We start from the raw sequence: 18,291 nt of genomic DNA on the forward strand, positions 1-18,291 counted from the left end.
TAAAACAGTGATAAGTGCTAAATAAATAATATCGTTTTTACTTCCCCCTCCAAGTTACTTTCAATTTGAAAGCCCGGTTCTTGAACTGGGCTTTCAAATTTAAAATAACTGCTTTGTATTAGATATTTTTTAGTCTAGTTTTCTTAGTCATTTTTTAAAGAAGAATCAACTAACCCTTTGCTGTAGAGGAGAAACATTTCATGCAAGTTATTTTTGTTGATGGATCTCTATTTATTATTGTCTTAGTCTGTGACAAGCTGTTTCCTGTGCAGATACACCAAGTTGTTGCTGGATATAAAAAAAAGCAAAAAATATTAAAAAGTTAAAAAAAAAACCACATCAAAATCTATTAAAAGGAAGAATAGTTTTGTGTGGGGTTTTGTTGTTGTTTTAATTCCTGGTCAAAACAATTGATTGGGTAAAATTAGGGTAAGTACATGACTGAATAACGGTACTAGAATTGCTCTGATCTGTAAACAGGGACTGCAAGCCAGTTTAAGTTTGAGAAAATGCAGGACTAGGAACAGGAAATCACTATATTAGGGCAGTGTTTCTCAACCCTGGGAACTTGGCTGGCTGGGGAATTCTGGCTGGGGAATTCTGGGAGTTGAAGTCTACATATCTTAAAGTTCCCAAGGTTGAGAAACACTGGATTAGGGTATGGACAGGCAGGTTACCAACTGACCCTGGTGTGCCTTAACAGCAGCTTAAAACCCAATGCTTTTCAACCTGGTAAAATAAGCTGTTATTTGTAGACTCGTTGTGCAAGGTCCAAGTGCAGAAGGACATATACTTGGTTGGGGTCATGGAATAGAGACCCCTTTGAATAAAGAAGCAGTTTGAATGTGGGGTGACAGCTTGCATGGGTGATTTTTGCCCTCAATTAAAACCATTGATCCTACCTAGCCCTAGATAGATCACTGATGACTGTGTTCATATCACCTCCTCAACCAGGTCTCTTGCAAGCCTAACATTTGGATTTACAAAACATGCGGGGGGGGGGGGGGTAGCTTAGTGTGTTGATTGAAGCCAAATAATTTGGATTATGGTTTATTTAGATTCTGGTTCACTATATTGTATAACACACCCCCATGAGTTAACTCAGCAACTGCCAGCCTTGCAAGGTAGTCTAGACAGGAAATATGCCCAGATGAACTAACTTTGTTTTATAGTAAGGTGACATGAACAGACTCTTGCAAGTCTGAAAATACATCTCTCCCTCCTCATCTTTACAGTTCACGAAATTAGGGAGGGTCCCTTCTGAGATGTTCCCCACACCCCAATTCCTTCTGCGGGCTCAGCTGCCTCTTATCTGACTGTTGTTCAGTCTGCGGCTCTTCCTCCTGTCTCCTAAGATCATTCCCACGTACCATTACAGCAACCAAGCTAAACATCTTGTGTGAACAGAAATGTTCAGGCCAAAACTTTTCCAGCTTTTTCCAGAGTACGTTTTGGGCCATTCTTACGACGTTTGCAAATCTTGCTTGACTGAGTGACAGTTGAGATCAGAGAAATACAGCTGGGGAGAGTTAAATTTTAGGAATACAGTATTTACTATGGCTTGGGACAAGAGTGCGCCTAGCGTATGGTCAAAAAGGTCAAGATGACGGTCACAGCAGTGTGATTGAAGTTCTGCCCATTCTTTATGTGGGTTGCACCTGAAACATGCAAAAGACAGATGGGCCTTCAATTGCACTGTGGTGGCCACCATTTTGACCACAACCTGGTGAGAAAAATGGTGCTCCCCGTGAAGTAAACTGTCACATATTTTGAATGCCTGGTTTATCATCTAACCCAAAACTGACGTGCTGGGGGAGCAGAACAAGGAGCAGGTCCCACCCACAAAGCCATCATCAGATCAAACACAGTAATAAAACCCAAGAAGAGTTCTTGAGGTCATGGCATCCAAGACTTTCCTAACTATCCAGATTCTGGCTGTTTAGATCCTGTGGTCTGGAAAGATAGAGAAGAGAGGTTGACCTTGGGAGTTCCTTTCAGGGTCTTGAAGAACGTGTCCTCCTATCCTACCCTTAGCCTTCACTTCTTGGTTCTTTCCAGACCAGGGAGCAGAATCTGTTGGGGAGCAGGTCAAAAATTTGACTTTTTTTTTTTACACCACACCCTATGGATGCCTCTATTCCAGACCACGTTTAAATCCCACTGGAGGTGACCCTTGCAATTTGCGTTCTGTTAAAAAAAAAAAAAAAAAAAGGTCTTTCCAGCTTGGTTTTTTTTTCAATAGGGGTAAAAATGGGGAGGTTTATAGGGGCCTGTTTTCTTCCACTTTTGGGGTGATGCCCTCACCTTCAAGAAACAGCTCCTGTCCTCCAGACTCACCCCCACCCCAGCCCTCCAACTTACTGACATTTGTTATTTTTACTTATCTAATTTAGCAAATGCTCCAATCCTCTTAAGGCCCTCGCAGATTGGTAACTGAATTAGAGGGGATTAGAGAAGCTGCTAAGAATGACAAATTGGTTCTTTTTTGCCCAGTGACAGCTGCTGATAGAGGCACAGTCCCCTGGGGTAACCTTTTTAATTAAAGAGAACAGGGTTTAGAATTAAAAGGATCAGCCAGGGTTAGAAGACATTCATGGTACCTTGGTCTAAATGCTCTTTCGGCTGCACTGCATTAATAAATAATAGTGACTATTCAGCGTTGTTCTCACTGCAGTTTGGTTCACACCCCTACCCAACTCTGGCTGATCTTGGAAGGCGAGCAGGCTCATATGTCTCTTGGAGGAATATTTTTTCAGTTGAATGGCATTCACTTAATTTTTAGGCTTCTGTAAGCCCATTTTGTGGGGGGGGTGTTGGATTTATATTTTTCTGTTTACTTTCATTAACATCCACAGTAATTTTCAGGCTGGGTTTACACCTTGCACTGATCCATGGTTTGTTTAACAAGCCTCAGCTGAATGGGTTCATCTAACATGCTGAACTTACAAACCACAACACTTGGATTTACACATGCTAAGCCAACATTCAAACAAGCCACAGAATAACGTCAGCAAGAACACCAGATCTCTGCTATTGGGACATGTGAAGCAGGTCCTTGGCACAAAACTAGCCTGCTGCATTTCTGCCTGGTTGAACTCCCCCAAAGACAAGACGCAGGACCCCAAAGGAAAGAGAGAAAAGTTCCAAACAACAGAATTCTAAAATTCTAAAAAATAAAAAACAATTGAATTCTGAAAAAGCAAGAGTCCCAGGGGTACAGGAATAAGATGTTTCTACACACTTGGAGAAGTATTAAAGGCCTCTCTTCTCTTGCGCTGGATGAGCCCTGAAAAAACTTTACAGATGAGCTTAAAAAAGTAAAATCTCATTCAAGTCAGTTTTGATTTTGGCAATTCCATGGATGTCTCCAGGTAACTTTCTGTGTCACAATAAGTACACATCATATGATAAAAATGCAGCATGCTTCTTTTTGACTGAAACTTTGCAAAAGCTGATCAGGACAGCATTTTCCTAAACATATAAATTGCACTTTTCAACTACTAGAAATTTAGACTCCTGGCTGAAAGAAGCCTGCGGGGAGAAAATGAGGCTCAATTTTTAAATATCCAGCGTAAATGCCTAATGACATGGTAGTCATTAGGACCAGGTGGCACACACTGCATGCTCAGAAATAGCCTGTCCTTAGTCCATTTAAAGAAATTTGATGGCAATCTGTGTGTGCTCAGAAACACTTTGATGATGATGAAGATGATGTAGGATGGGGGAGGAGGAGAGAACTAAGTCCAGCTTGTTGCTGGCTGACCTGCTGAATTGGAAGGAAGATGGGGGGGAAGGGAGGGTGATGGGGGGGGGGGTCAGAAAATTTAATCTGCAAACCGGTCAGCAGGTTTTAAAGCAGGAAAGGAAAGAGGCAGATTGGATGATAATCTCCCTTGATCCTCCAGAGACAGATGGGTGGAGGAGACCTTGCCAAGGTGAAGCCAGGAGTAGCTGATGACTAGGAGAAATAATTGGGGTGGGGGGAGAGGCAGGCTGGTTGAGAAACGACGGGGGTGGGGGGAAGAAAGTTAAGCTTGCTTGCCAGGTTTCTAATGGACTGGAGGGAACGATGCAGAACTGGCCTCTCAACTACTTTGGGGAGGCGGCTGCCTCCCCAAACGACAAGCCAGGACCGACCCTCGCCCCTCCCCAGGTGCTGAGACTCCGCTTCCTACAATTCCCAGCCTGCCTTGCGGTCTGGGGAGCAGCTGGATGGGAGAAAGCGCGCGGGAGAGTCAAATAGCCTGACCTGCTGGGGGGCGGGGGGAATGGGGCTTGCATGCATGCACGCCCCCCACCCCAGCCCCTTCTCCGGGTTAGCGGAACTCTGCTCTCTGCAGCTTTTCTGGGCTGCGCATCCTGAAAGGCCGGCCGGGCGCGGACCGCGGCGAAGCCACGCGCCGTTTGCCGCTGAGCGCCTGGTGCGAGTCCAGGTGGATCGCCCCTCCCTAGCCGCCCATCTGGGGGGCACCAAGCTTGGGGAGGGCATTCCGTAGCTGCTCTCCCCCGTTTAGACGATTGCCAGGGCTGCCCTATCCGCTGCCCAATGCAGAAACGAGCCCGCTTGGCTTTGGGACCCCCCCTTTTTTTTCTTGGGGAGGCGGCGCGTCCGTTGCCTAAAGCGGGGTTCCTCAACCTTGGCCACTTTAAGACGGGGGGACTTCAACTCCCAGAATTCCCCAGCCGGTTTGCACCTTGCGCTGATCCATGGTTTGTTTAACAAGCCTCAGCTGAATGGGTTCATCTAACATGCTGAACTTACAAACCACAACACTTGGATTTACACATGCTAAGCCAACATTCAAACCAGCCACAGAATAACGTCAGCAAAAACACCAGATCTCTGCTATTGGGACATGTGAAGCAGGTCCTTGGCACAAAACTAGCCTGCTGGCTGGGGAATTCTGGAAGTTGAAGTCCCCCCCGTCTTAAAGTGGCCAAGGTTGAGGAACCCCGCTTTAGGCAATCGCCTTTAGGGCATCCCTAAATTTCATATTTAAATTTTGATACTTTTGCTCGCCGCCCAGAGTCCACTGGAGTTGGGTGGCCTATACATTTAAATCATCATCATCATCATCGGCGTCCCGCGTGGGCTGGGCTCGTCCCCTGTTCCAGAGGAAGCCACGGGACCCTCGGCGAGATTCGCCCGCCGCTGCTGCCCCCGCGCGCCGGGAACATTTGCGCACCGCGCGTCCTTCGCGGAATGAGGAACCGAGATTTCCCTCGCCTGGGGGGCCCCGCGAAGGGAAGCGCCGAGCGTGGGAACGCGGCCGAAGGCGCACCCGCGCTCCCCCCGGGCGGCTTTCTGCGCCGGGGCCAACTTTTTCTGGCCGCCTTGCGCCTCTGCTTTTCCTCGAGCACGTGAAACCCAGCGGGCGGGAGCGTCCTTAATTTTTGTTAGGGCAAGGAAATCAGGGGAGGGGGCCACCGGCAGATTTCCGGGGCGCCAGGTCGCGAGGATTCGGTGAAAGCCCGCCCGCCCGCCCGCTTAACTCCCTTTGGTTCCCGAGTTTAATTCCTGAGTTGGGAATCCGAGTCAGTGGCCCTGTTCGCACAACCCGGCAAACTCAATGCAAGGGACGGTCAGCGCATCCCGGGGTGACCTCATCTGCCACGCCATCGCGTGCCAGCGTCACATGCCACTGTGGGGTAGCCCGCCAGATGAGCCCAGGTGTTGGGCTCTGGCTATCGCGGGCGCGTCTCGTGATGCCAGCGCAGCCGACCCCCCGCGGGCAGGGAAAGAAAGCGGCGCGGCGCCCCCGCGCCCAGGGGCAGGGCTGGGAGGGGCAGCGGGTCATGTGAGCGCGGCTTTTTCTCGCGGCGGCGGCGGGGGCGGGCCAGTGCGGCTCGCCTCGGCTCGCCCCGCAACGCTTCCCACGCCGGGTCCCGCTCCTTCGGCTCCGGGTGGGCTGGAAGATGGTGCCCCCTCTCCGGCTCTCCTGCGGGGTCCTCTTAGCTGCGCTCCTCGCGCTGGCTCAGGCGGGTGAGTGCGGAGGCTCTGCTGGAAACGCGGCCCTCGGATCGCGGGGAGGGGCGGCCCCGTTGCTCTCCGCGCGCTGGCCTCCGGTTGGGGCAAGGAGGGGGTCAGGATCCAGGCCAGGTCCCCGCTACCCGGGGACGTTCGGTATTTGGGGGGAAAGGGGCAGGCGAGGCCCCGGGACGCATCCCTTTCAGCCTGCTTAATTACATACCTGCCCGGGCAGATCCCATTCAGGGGTAGAGTGTGCCGGCCAGCGGAGGCTCCGTTGTGCAGCTGTAAAAGCATCCGCTCCTCTTTCCTAAGTGGTATGGGATTATGGTAGACTACTCCTGCATTTGAAGGTTTTATCCTGCTGCTGTGATTCCTTTTGCCAGACTTTTGAATCTTTGGTCAGTCGGAGGTAATTTGCTCACTTGAGCATACCCAGAGCGCCCTGTCGTTCTCCCCTAAGGGGAAAAGACATTCCCCCACCCCCACCCCAGGACCTTTGAGTTCAGTCGGTCATACAGTTTAGCCTGCAAGTTTATTTTGAACTTATTTCTGCACAATTTATTCTGAATTTATTCTGCACAGTCCCCAGAGGCTAAAGAAAAAAGCAGCAGCCTCCGTGTGGGTGGCTGATGCTATTTGTAAATCATTGTCAGGAAATGGGTGTCTTGTGACTACTCTTTTGATGACTCTGGCTTCTGAGAAGCAAGAAACCAGAACCGGCTTCCTCACTCTGTTTTGCTTGCAGAAGCAGCTTTAAAAGAGCCTCTACCGCATCTTCAAGGGAAGATGGAGATAAAGTTACTTGTAACTTGAGAAAGGATTGACTTCCAGGTGTGCAGAAAGGGTTGACCAATGCCTGAACTGGCTGCTTGCCAGAGGCAAATATGTCTGAGCATACACACCCCGAATGCCAAAAGATCTAAGCCATGATTTAACTATGGTTTATGGAACAAGCCAAGCTTGGCCTTGGGATAATGTAAGCTAATTCATCAAGATAGTTTACAGACTGCAGTGGCTGGGCAGACAAGACACGGTGTTCGGAGAAGCCAGCCTTCAGATCTCACTGGAAACCACCTTGAGTTTGGGCAGTATTTATTTATTAGAAACCTGGCTGACTCTTTGTGAATAAAAAGAACCTTTTATTTATACAAATCAATAAAACACTTTAGTATTTATGTATGCAAAAGCATTGGATAAATAAATTGGCAAGGAAGCGCTCCAAGATGATGTCTGGTCTTTTGGCCTTGCAGTGCCCAGGGATGGCCTGATCTCCCCGTATCCAAAATTTCTCCCGCAAGAGCATGAAAGTCCCGCAAGAGCATGAATGTCCCCCCATCCGTGCGTGAAAGTCATGGGCCGGAAGGTGAGGTGGGCCTTGTCCATGGCTGCCTTGACACTGGAACACACTTGAGCAAGAGATGATGATAATTTGTTAATCTTGCCTGTCACCCGACTCTCAACGACTTTGGGCAGCTCACACCAGTCAAAGAAATTACAGTAAAATCAATAAAACATGAAAGATTAAGAAAAAAGATGGCAAACGCAATGAAGCAAGGGGTCTCGTTCTCTCATGCCAAAGGCTTGGGAGAAGAATGGGGGCCATCCAAACCTTGGGGGGAACCTTGTTCCAGAGGGTAGGCACCGCTACAGAGAAGGCACGCTTCCAGGGTCCCAATAGATGGTGTTCCTCATTGAGGGAACCCGGAGCGTGCCAACCCTGCGAGATCAAGTTGGCTAGGCAGATGTTATGGGAGACAGGAGGTCCTTCAGGTAACCAGGCCCTCTGCCATGTAGGACTTCATAGCTAACCACCAGCACCTTGAATTGCACCCAAAAGCAAACCAGCAACCGATGCAGCTTGTGAAGCAGAGGAGTTACGCGGGCATACCGAGGCATGTCCGTCACGGCCCACGCTGCCCCATTCTGAACCAGCTGAAGCTTCCAGGTGGTTGACGAGGCTGGCGCTTCATTTGTGGCATTCCAGAAAGTCTGGAAGAGTTTCCATTTTAAGTGGGCATGTGAGGGTGACCAGACAGGTGTTTGGTCTGGGGTGGTGGGCATTTTTCTCACAACAGGTCAGGCAGTTGGTAGCTGATTCAACTCAGATTGCCCCAGATTCTTCTTTAACGAGATTTATGGAAAGGCTAAGGGGTCAAATTAAAAGAAATTGCTGCAGCTGGATTCTGTTCACTTCAGAACCCCATTTATCTTCCAGTTCATTAAGATGGATGCGGTTTCAATATTTTTATGGCTTTCCTGTGAACTGGTGAGGTGGATCCTCTTTTTGCAGAAAACAGAGGAGTGCATAGGAAGCAGTTTTCAAGATTGACGCTGAATTCACTTCCGAACAGAGTACTTACACACTATGCCGGGTGTTGCCCTGTTCCTTTGGAACAGTTTCTTTTCTGTTTTTATTCTGAACTTCCCAGAGTTGATTAACTGGATTGTTGGAAGCATCGTAGAATGTTCAGTTTTAAAAAATCCTATTTTTCTCCCCTCTGCTTTCCCCGTAGGCAGAATGTTCTGGCTCCTCCGCCAGCGTGTCCAGCAGCAGCGGGAAGAGCAAGCCATGAATGAAGCCCGTTCCCGCTGGCAGCTGCAGGGCCCAAGACCAGCGGGGCCAGGTTGGATCCCACCATTGCGGGGCACCATCCCCCAGCCTCTGGATCACTTCGACTGGCAACACAGACGCACGTTTAACCAGGTGAAAAAGAGCAATGCAGAACTGGCAGCCTTATGCGTTCAGACCTGCCCTGGCTGTTCATAGTGCTGTAGATGCATGGACTTCAACTCCCAGAATTCCCCAGCCAGCATGCTACTGAATTTTAAGATGTGTGGACTTCAACTCCCAGAATTGGGCTGGTTGGGAAATTTTGGGAGTTGAAGTCCACATATTTTAAAGTTGCTAAAGTTGGAACACATTGTTTATAGCCTCCTGTCCCGCATTTGGGAATGACCAATGTCCCACACACACAATATAGTTATATAATAGACTATTCCAGAAGAGGGGAGCCCCCCGCGCAGAGAATTCTTGGTGGGGGAGATACTGCACAGGATGCAAAACTGCACGGAGCCCACACTTTTCATTCGCAGCGTGGCGGCTTTCTTGAGTTCTGTTGTTATATTCAGTGATTTGGTTCTCTTCTGTCTTTTCTCTGAAATTCAGCAATTCTGGATAAATGAGCAATACTGGAAGCGTTCCACGGGGCCCGTTTTCCTCTACATTGGGGGGGAATCCGCCCTCTCGCCGTTCTCTGTAGTGGTTGGTAAGTGAGCTGGGCTGAGCGGTGGGAGGTTTTAGAGGAAGGCTGGTTGGAGCCACGAGATCACGCTCCGGAGCAGAGCATCCAGCCTGGCTTCCTGCCCCTTGGAAGGAGCGAAGTTGGGAAAGGTCCAGACTCACTGCTCTGCGGCCTTGATCATGTCATTGTGGCCGCCATCTTGACTTTTTTGACTCCCTCCCTGCAGACCCCCCCTCCTGTGCTGCAGAGGAGGCCTAATAGAGTCATCGAGGGTGGGTGGGAAGAAAATACTCCCTCTGCATCTGTTAGCGTTCGAATTTCTACAAACTTGATTCTGTCCATCTGGAGCATTTTTGCCCCACGCGTGTGCACCCTCTGGATTTTCTTCCCCTTTTTCTTGCTGGAGAACAGTCAGATGTGCCTCCCTTTCTTGGCAGCTTGCCACTCCAATTTGGTGGCGCAGGTTCCGGGGTGGCAAAAAGACAACATTCAGGGCCACCGGTGTTCTTGCCAGCTGTGGATGGCCCTTCTCTAAGATCAGATCCACAGCATTCGGAGTGCAGCTGTGGGGGCAAGGGAAGCCCTCCAGATGTTGGGGCTACTACTACTATAAGTTGCAGGGCCTGCAGTTTGCTTCCTCGGCTGGCTGAGGACCCTGGTGGACTGTCCATCTTCCTCTTGCGTTTTTTCTGATTTCAGGGCATCACGTGGAATTGGCCGAGAAGCACGGAGCCCTCCTGGTTGCTCTGGAGCACCGCTTCTACGGGTCCAGCCTCAACCATGATGGTTTGCAGGATCAGAACCTTCTATTCTTGTCCAGTCAGCAAGCGTGAGTTGCCCAAAATCCACCCGTTCCCAGGCGGGGGGGGGGGCAAGATACTGGCCCTGCTCTGCTTCGTCATTCTGGAGTTTGCTAGACCGTTCATTCAGTCAGCTAGAAATCCCTGTGTTTCTCTGTTCCTGTCTGTATTTGCCAAATTTTTTGGGCATCTTTTGACTTATGTGTCATGTTCTAACTATGTGGGTAGAAGGAACTGGAACTTTGATCTCCAGATGTTTGGACTATAACTCTCCAATTCCTTGTTATTAACCATGTTAGTTGGTGGTGATCGGATCTGAAGGGTGGCATATCTGCTGGATGCCAAGTTGCCTGGTTTTATTCTGACCACTGAAAAACCCATTTAGCTTTCCCTCGGGCCTCTGAGATTTCCTCAGGCAGAATCTAGACATATTCAAGTCTGTTTTTGCTGCCTTGAGGGCTAGAAGCTTGATGTGCCTCGTTTAAAGTGGGTTATTCTTTTTCGAAAATATACATGAGTAGGAAAACCTTGTGAAAATAGAACAATAAAGTGATCATAATAAATGTAAAAACAACATGGGTGCTTCTTGAAATGAAAAGCTGAGATTGCTTGACAGTTCGGTGCTACTTTTAATGCATCATTCGATGCTAATCTCGTGCTAGAGCAGAGCTGTGGAAAACGGCACGGACCTCTGTGAGGTTCCTGCGGGGTGTGACGTTCAGGGTCATCTTAGTTTGAGATCCTTCAGATAGGATCCCCATCCCCTCTCAGCACTACCAGTGACTATGGATGATGGGAGTTGCAGTCCCCAAAATTGAGGAAACGGTTGGGTTGGGAATGGAGGTTTCAGCGAGGTGCAAAGGAAACATTCTTGAGAGAGACTGCTCTTGACTAGGAAGGATCAACAATTTGTCTTCAACATCCAAAGGGGTTCCCTAGTCATTTTCAGGCAACAGCCTGAATTGATGGGCAGAAATGGGTGTTTCAGACATGCGGCTTGGCTAACAAGTACAGGTCATCCTTGGCTTACAACAGCAATAAGGACTGGAATGGCTGTCACTAAGTGATGCAGTCGTAAAGCGCAATATCACAGTTCTGGCAGTCCCAGTTGCCGTCGTTAAATGAGGACCTCACGTGGCCACAACTTCCGACTTCCTGCTGGCTTCCCCATTGACTTTGCTTGTCAGAAGCCAGCAGGGAAGGTCGGAAATTGTGATGACATGACCACGAGATGCTGCGACGGACTGGTCGTAGGTCCCCCAGGTTCAGCGCTGTCATAACTTTGAGCAGCCTCTGACCGAGTGGACGTAACCCAAGGACTCCCTGTATTGGCTTGAGCTCAGACACAGTTTAGACCCCATTTCAGGGAGTGGAAAGAGCTTGGGCCAGCCCCGCTGCAAAGACAAACCTGTATCTGTTTCTTCTGGATACGTTTAGAATCGCTTCCGCTTTGCCGTGCCTTGGAGTCAATGGGTCAGCCGTAAGCCTGTGTAGAAAGTGACACCTTGTCCAGGCTGCCGGGCAAAGGATTGTGGGGAGGGGGTAACACTCACTGGTAACACTCTCTTAAACCTTCTCCCTTTCAGTCTGTCTGATCTCGTGGCCTTCCACCATTTCATCACCCAGAAGTACAACTTGGCGGCGAATCACACCTGGATTTGTTTTGGAGGCTCGTACCCTGGTTCCTTGGCGGCCTGGCTGAGGCTTAAGGTGGGATCTGGAAACCAACTGAAATAGGGAATCGGGGTCTTCTTGCAGACACTGGAATCTTGAAGGGAGGGGGCACCTTGATGGCTTTTTTTGCACATCAGAAACAGGATGTTATGGAGGTCAAGGGCCAGGGAAACTAAGTTAGTTGGAAGGCTACCTCTCTTCCCTAACCCAGAGTCCAAGATCTCAAGGGGAAATACTTTTCCTTCTCTTTGTGATCTTCCTTCCTTCCTTCCTGTCTTCCAGTTTCCCCACCTGGTCTTTGCTGCTGTTGCATCTTCTGCCCCGGTGAGAGCCCAGCTGGATTTCACAGGCTACAACAAGGTCAGATTTTGCCAGGGTGCCAAAATGATTTTTGAATGTTGGGGGGATCATTTGGAGGCGAAGCCCATCTCATCAGAAATAAGCGAAGCCCGGTGAAAGATTTGTCCACAGTTGCTGAGAAGGAAAGAAAATTGGTGTTTTCTAACTTGGAAGAGAGAAAGGGGAAGAAAAGCAGGCACAATAATTTATCTCTCTGTATAGTTGTTCTTGTATTGTACTAAGCCGATGTTTTTCAAACTTGGCCATTTTAAGATGAGTGGACTTCAACTCCCAGAATTCCCCAGCCAGCATGGCTGGCTGGGGAATTCTGGGAGTTGAAGTCCACACATCTTAAAGTTGCCGACTTTGAAAAACACTGCACTAAGCCCTTTGTTACTTGCTTGCACAGTGAAAGATTTGCCCACAGATTTTCTCGGAAGGAAACAAAATTGGTGTTTTCCACCCTGAAGGAAAAAAAGGGGAAGGAAATCAAGCAGGATCATGCACTCTCTCTATAAAATCGTTCTTGCATTGTGCTAACCCAGCAGTGGCAAACCTTTTGGGCTCAGCGTGTCAAAAATTTGGAAAATGCCTAACTTAACTCTGCTGGCGTGTCACACCCCCCCCCCCTCCGCGCAAACGAAAGAGAAACAATCCTTAAAAAATCCATTTATTTAAAAAAAAATACAGTCCAATCGTGGTGCTATGTATTATATAAAGCAACGTCAAATAATTACAGAAGTGAAATACGAGTAAAACAAACTGAGTTTCTTTGGTAACTCAAACAGAGAGAAGAGTTGTTGTTGGGTGTTGGTGAATGCTGGCGTGTCACCCAAAACATGCCATGTCACCTTTGACATGCATGTTGTAGGTTTGCCATCACTGTGCTAAGCCTTTAGCATGGCCTGCTTAGCTTAGCACAATGCAGGACATCAGGCACTAAAGTTTCTAATATGGCTGAGTGGGTGTACATCCATCTGTTTGGTCCACAAGTCATGGTTTGTACATAAACTTGATTCTGATCTCATGTTTTTAACACACTGGTTAACCATCGTGGCCACAGAAAATCTGCTGTGAAACTTTCCGCTCTAGATTTAAGCCACAATATTTCAGGAAGAGGCTGAGCCATACACTCAGGAGATCCCATAAGTGTCTTTTTCCTTTCACTTCCATCTCTTTAGGTTGTCGCTGCAAGTCTGTCGAATCCAGTGGTTGGAGGTTCCAATGAGGTTAGTTCTCTAGAAAAACAAATGAAACAATTTTTAAAATTAATTTTTATTAAAGAAGCTTTTTGCAAAGTAAAAACAATACCAATTTAAAGAAAAAAGAAAGTAAAGTGATGAATCAATAGAAAAGAAATGAAAAAAAAAAAGAAAAATTATATAGATGTATTGATATAAAGGAACTGCTTCCAATTTTCTTTACAGCAGTTATAAATGCATTTATATTTTATCCTCTCCCTCTAAGGTGGCATCATGGCTCCCTCTTTCCATATTCTACCCTTTCGAATCATCAGCCCCCTAAATCACAAGTTCATTTTTTTCTGTTTCCAGCAAAAAGTCAGAAACAAACGAAACAGATTGACAAGTTTGAATCTTTGCCTCTCTGGGCTCACGCTCCTTGTCACTTAACGCTCCCGTGGACTTTTAAGGCAAGGAAAGTCGTGGTCCCAACGCCCCTGGATCCCGAGAGGTTGGCAAGGCTGATTCTCACTAGGTTGGAGCCTACTTTCTGAGAGCCTGCGTTGGTCTTCCTGGCCACCTAAATAACCCGGGGAGACTGAGACCAGAATCTTTTACCCATGTTCACACGTGACACATATGCCCGTCATTTGAACAGGGGGTATTTCCAGGGGGTCCAGATTGGCAAGATGGGGGTATGGTGTTGCAAGGGCAGCCCTGCCCTCCACCCACAGAACCCCTTGGGCATTTGATCCCAGGACCCCGTCATCTTGCTTTGCTGCTCTGGTGGATGGCTTAGCGTATTTTCTGAACCCAATTCTTCTGGACAGTGTTTCTCAACCTTGGCCACTTTAAGATGAGTGGACTTCAACTCCCAGAATTCCTCAGCCAGCAAGGCTGGCTGGGGAATTCTGGGAGTTGAAGTCCACTCATCTTAAAGTGGCCAAGGTTGAGAAACACTGATCTAGTAACTCACCGTTAAGCAACGCATGCTTAACAGGGTGCACATCTCGCCTTTCTCTCCCCACCCACTCAGCTCCATGCTCACTCTTCCGCTGTGCTACCAATCCGGGCGCTCTGCTTCCTGTCCATGAATGCCCCCCCTTCCAAAGACCCTCCTGACTCCGGCTGGGGGGCTCCTTTGCTTTTTTCCCCGCAGTGCCTGCAAATGGTGAGAGAAGCCTTCTCTGCCGTGGACAGCCTGGTGCGGGCCAGGCGGCTGGCCAAACTTGCTGTGGATTTCCGCTCCTGCAGGCCTTTGGAGGGGGACAGGGACTGTCAGGACCTGGTCGGCAACCTGGCCGACATCTTCATGGGAGCCGTGCAGTACAACAACGAAGGGGTCCAGTGGGCCAACGTGCACAGCCTGTGCAACATGATGACCAACAGCAGCACGGGCTCTCCGTATCAGAGGCTCGTTGCAGTCAACCTGGTAAGGCAATTGTGTTTCGGGGGGACACCACAGAGAAGGCCACTCCCCGGGGCCCGACCGGTAATCCTGGTGGAACCCGGACCGTGCCGCCTCAGCCGGATATATCGGAGGGGCAGAAGGTGCCCAATCCAGACGTTCCATGAGTAACCGGACCCCGTGCCCTATTTGGGACAGGTGTTTTTGCCCAGTTTGGGGCTGCAGTGCATAGATGCCTCTCACAAGGACGTGCTGGAGGAGCTGCGCAGCACCAGCATCGCAACGTCGGACGGCATGAGGCAGTGGTACTTCCAGACCTGCACTGAATTCGGCTACTGTAAGTGAGCGTGGAAAACATCCTGCCCTTTCCCACCCAGCCCCTTCGGCCGCCGGCCCCTCGGCTGGACCTCACCGCCCCGTTGGAGCTCACGGAAGCCCTACGTCAAAGCCCATTTCCCGTGTGCGGCGGCCGTCCCCTCTCTCAGGAAGGGTGGGAGGCTTCTGAATCGGGGGCAGAGTTTTGACGAAGGAGAAGAACGCTTGCTTTTTGGCAAGGAAGGTAGATGAGGGCTGAAGGGTTTCCTTAAATCCAGGGAACGTGTAACCTTAGCGCGTCTCGTCCGCAGAAAAGAAGTAGCTGATGTGGAGTTTGTAGTGTTGCCCTTGGGGGGCTTGATCCTCCCCACCCCCAACCCACCTGGACTGAATTGGGTGGGGGGATGAAGCCGGTGTAAAACTCCCATTGGTTCTTAGGATGGGAGCAAAGCAGATGGGTTCCAACTGGGGCCATTGGAAGCCTAGGGAAGATTTAAAATATTTTGACTAACCACCACCCCCCCCAGCGCTGTCCTTATCTGGCTCAGTTCCTTCTTCACTCCTATTCCCAATCTATTTCTAAAATACCACGCACATCAAGGGGGAAAGAGGGGAGTAATATCCAGTTTGGACCCTGTTGCTCATCACAGCAAAACTTAGTTCATCGGCTTGCCAGCAACATAAAACAGAACTGAGGTTTGAGTTGTGAAGAAAAGGAAAGTTTTCCTCTTCCCTCCCCATCCTCCTTTCTTTTTATGTGGTGTCTTTTTTGGATCGCTTGTCTGAAAGCAGGAACCAATCAATTTTATTATGTATATAGCTCAAGAGCTTTCCAAACATAACCATATGCGTTAATCCGCATGGTAAATATCATTTCAAAACTGCTTTTCCTCCCATTTTAGACCCAACCTGCGAGGACCAAGCCTGCCCCTTCTCCCGCCTAATGAACTTGACCTTCCAGCTTGACATCTGCACAGAAGTCTTCAACATCTCCTCTCACAATGTGGGGGAAGCCGTGTCTTTCACCAATGACTATTATGGGGCCGACCATCCCAAAGCCAGTCAAGTCCTTTTCGTTAACGGTATGACCCTGGTCACAGCGGGTCTAGCCTGGTTTTGAAAAGCGAAGTGGAGTTGGAACTAGTTAATGTTTGGATGGGAGACCACTAGGAAAAGCCAGGGAAGCTGAAAAACCCTTCTGCCTTATTGCCAAGACATGGCAACATGTACACCGAGATGGACGTGAAGTTACTAGAAGCCAAGCTCAATCTGCTGGGGGGGAGGTGGTTATTTTGTGGAGGATAGAAAACATAGCAGTCCATCATTAAAAAGACCAGGGTAGAAGAAAACCTTGCAGATTTCTAGAAACTTTGTTTTGCAATACAGTACCAGATATTTTTATGCCTGGCTGTGTTTGCTGACTGGAGGGGGAAAGCACTCTTCACGTCCCTGGAGGGATTTTTTTCCTCTTATGCAGGCTGGGTATTCCCTTTCTCTTTTTTCCTCTGTGGAAAGTTTTATATTAATACGGGAGAAATACAAAAAACAAAGGCCCTTTAATTGCAAACTCTGTTGTCCAGGAAATCAGACCCACGTTTATCTCTTTAGGTTGGGAGATTCACATTAGCTGTTATCTGTATGTGAAAGTCTGCACGTGGACCTTAGACTTCAGCTCCAAAACATCATCTTGATTTGTTTTGTTTCCTGGTTGCATTTGAACCAGCTGCCTGAGACTTGCTGATTTCGTTCACTTTCTTTTCCAATCTGACTCCTTCCCAGGTGACATTGATCCCTGGCATGCCCTGAGCGTCCTCAAGAACGAGTCCATTTCCGAACCGGCCATTTTAATCAACGGCGCTGCCCACTGTGCCAACATGTTGCCATCCAATCCCATGGACCCCTTGCCCCTTGTCCAGGCCAGACAGGTGAGACTGGGCAAAAACAGCTAAACTGAACAGGTGGGGGCCGGACGATGCAGTGGGTGGAATAATCAGGCTGAAATCTAGACCTCTGTGGGGTGCTGCATTTTCTCCCATCAGGGCCTCAATTTTGGGAAACATGAACGCTTTTCTAAATAAAAATAAGTAATAACAAAGTTATACAAAGTCGAAGAGCAGGTGGCAGCCGTGGCCAGGAGGGCTTTTGCACAGCTTCGGGTTGTGCACCAGTTACGCCCCTTCCTGGATCAGGATGCCCTGCGAACAGTCACTCATGCCCTTGTTGTCTGCCAGATAGACTACTGCAATGCGCTCTACATGGGGCTACCCTTGAAGAGTATCCGGAAGCTTCAGCTGGTCCAGAATGCGGCCGCGCGAGCAATTTTTGGGGCCTGAAGAAGGACCCATATAACACCTTTGCTCCGTGAGCTGCATTGGGTGCCAGTTTGCTTCCGGGTCCAATTCAAGGTGTTGGTTATCACCTTTAAAGCCCTACGTGGCATGGGGCCAGGTTACCTGAAGGACCGCCTCGCCCCCACGATCTCAACCCGTCCCATCCGATCTCACAGAGAGGGCATGCTCTGGATCCCCGCGGTAAAAGAACTTCGATTAGCGGGGTCCAGAAGGCGGGCCTTCTCTGCTGTGGCCCCCGCCCTTTGGAACATCTTGCCCCCGGAGGTGAGACAGGCCCCCTCACTCCAGGCCTTTCGGAGGGATTTGAAGACCTGGCTCTGCCATCTGGCCTGGGGCGGGGAGGGAGGATGTCAGAAATGGGGTTGGCTGGCCCCTTAGCGGCCTGGTGTGGCCTCTACCGGCCTCTTGGATTTTTTAGCCTTTTTATCTTTGTAAGTTTGGTTTTTAAACTTTTAATTATGTAATTCTGATTTTAGTTTGTTGTTAGCCACCCAGAGTCCCCCGTTGTGGGGAGATGGGCGGGGACAAGTCTATTAAACAAACAAACAAATAAATAAATATTCAAATGTAAAGGAGGAAAAAAAGAGAAGATTGGCAAAGCAGCAGCTAAGGAGGCAAACTAATACCTTCTTGGAAGACAGTAACATTTGCTTTTATTTTTCCTTTCTTTCTTTAGCAAATTGCCTTCTGGGTTGGCAAGTGGCTGAATTTAACAAAAATTCATTGAGACACCTGGACACACAGAAAGAAAGAAAGAAAGAAAGAAGCTGGACTGGTTTGGGTAGCCAGAGATGCGAAGCAGAACTGTTTGGGCTTGTCTTTGCTTAGAGACTGTTGCAAAATTCCTTTGCGTCACATCAAAACTACCTCTTTTGCCACCATGCCTCTGCTTTTTAATTTTTTTTTTAACACACTACTTTCCAAACACACATTTTTTAAATAAAGATTTAGAGTCAATCACCGTGGATCTTGGCTGACTTCGCGTGTGGCACAAAACTCTAACGTGGTTG

The 18,291-nt window shown here is 48.8% G+C and overlaps 1 protein-coding gene across 1 annotated transcript; it reads left to right on the forward strand.

Annotated features, from left to right (window-relative positions):
- The first annotated feature begins 5,809 nt into the window (after positions 1 to 5,809).
- PRSS16 (serine protease 16) lies at positions 5,810 to 18,095 on the forward strand. The gene is made up of 12 exons (XM_088139844.1): positions 5,810 to 5,983; positions 8,485 to 8,675; positions 9,138 to 9,237; positions 9,913 to 10,042; positions 11,600 to 11,723; positions 11,970 to 12,047; positions 13,208 to 13,255; positions 14,367 to 14,639; positions 14,814 to 14,952; positions 15,833 to 16,012; positions 16,710 to 16,855; positions 17,958 to 18,095. Exons 1-12 carry the CDS (start codon positions 5,917 to 5,919, stop codon positions 18,006 to 18,008), a joined length of 1,527 nt encoding a protein of 508 aa, XP_087995970.1. The 5' UTR covers positions 5,810 to 5,916; the 3' UTR covers positions 18,009 to 18,095.
- Positions 18,096 to 18,291: the final 196 nt, after the last annotated feature.

The sequence above is a fragment of the Python bivittatus genome, unplaced genomic scaffold (genome assembly GCF_059951505.1).
Source record: "Python bivittatus isolate LINGU-HERP-01145 unplaced genomic scaffold, Pbiv_v1 ctg000310_np1212, whole genome shotgun sequence".
Taxonomy (NCBI): Eukaryota; Metazoa; Chordata; class Lepidosauria; order Squamata; family Pythonidae; genus Python; species Python bivittatus.

Excerpts from the sequence above, each read along its gene's own strand:
- PRSS16 (XM_088139844.1), top strand. The coding sequence starts at position 5,917 with ATGGTGCCCCCTCTCCGGCTCTCCTGCGGGGTCCTCTTAGCTGCGCTC. Across the intron at positions 13,256-14,366 it reads TGGTTGGAGGTTCCAATGAG|TGCCTGCAAATGGTGAGAGA; the intron begins GTTAGTTCTCTA and ends TTTTCCCCGCAG. Across the intron at positions 16,856-17,957 it reads CCCTTGTCCAGGCCAGACAG|CAAATTGCCTTCTGGGTTGG; the intron begins GTGAGACTGGGC and ends TTCTTTCTTTAG.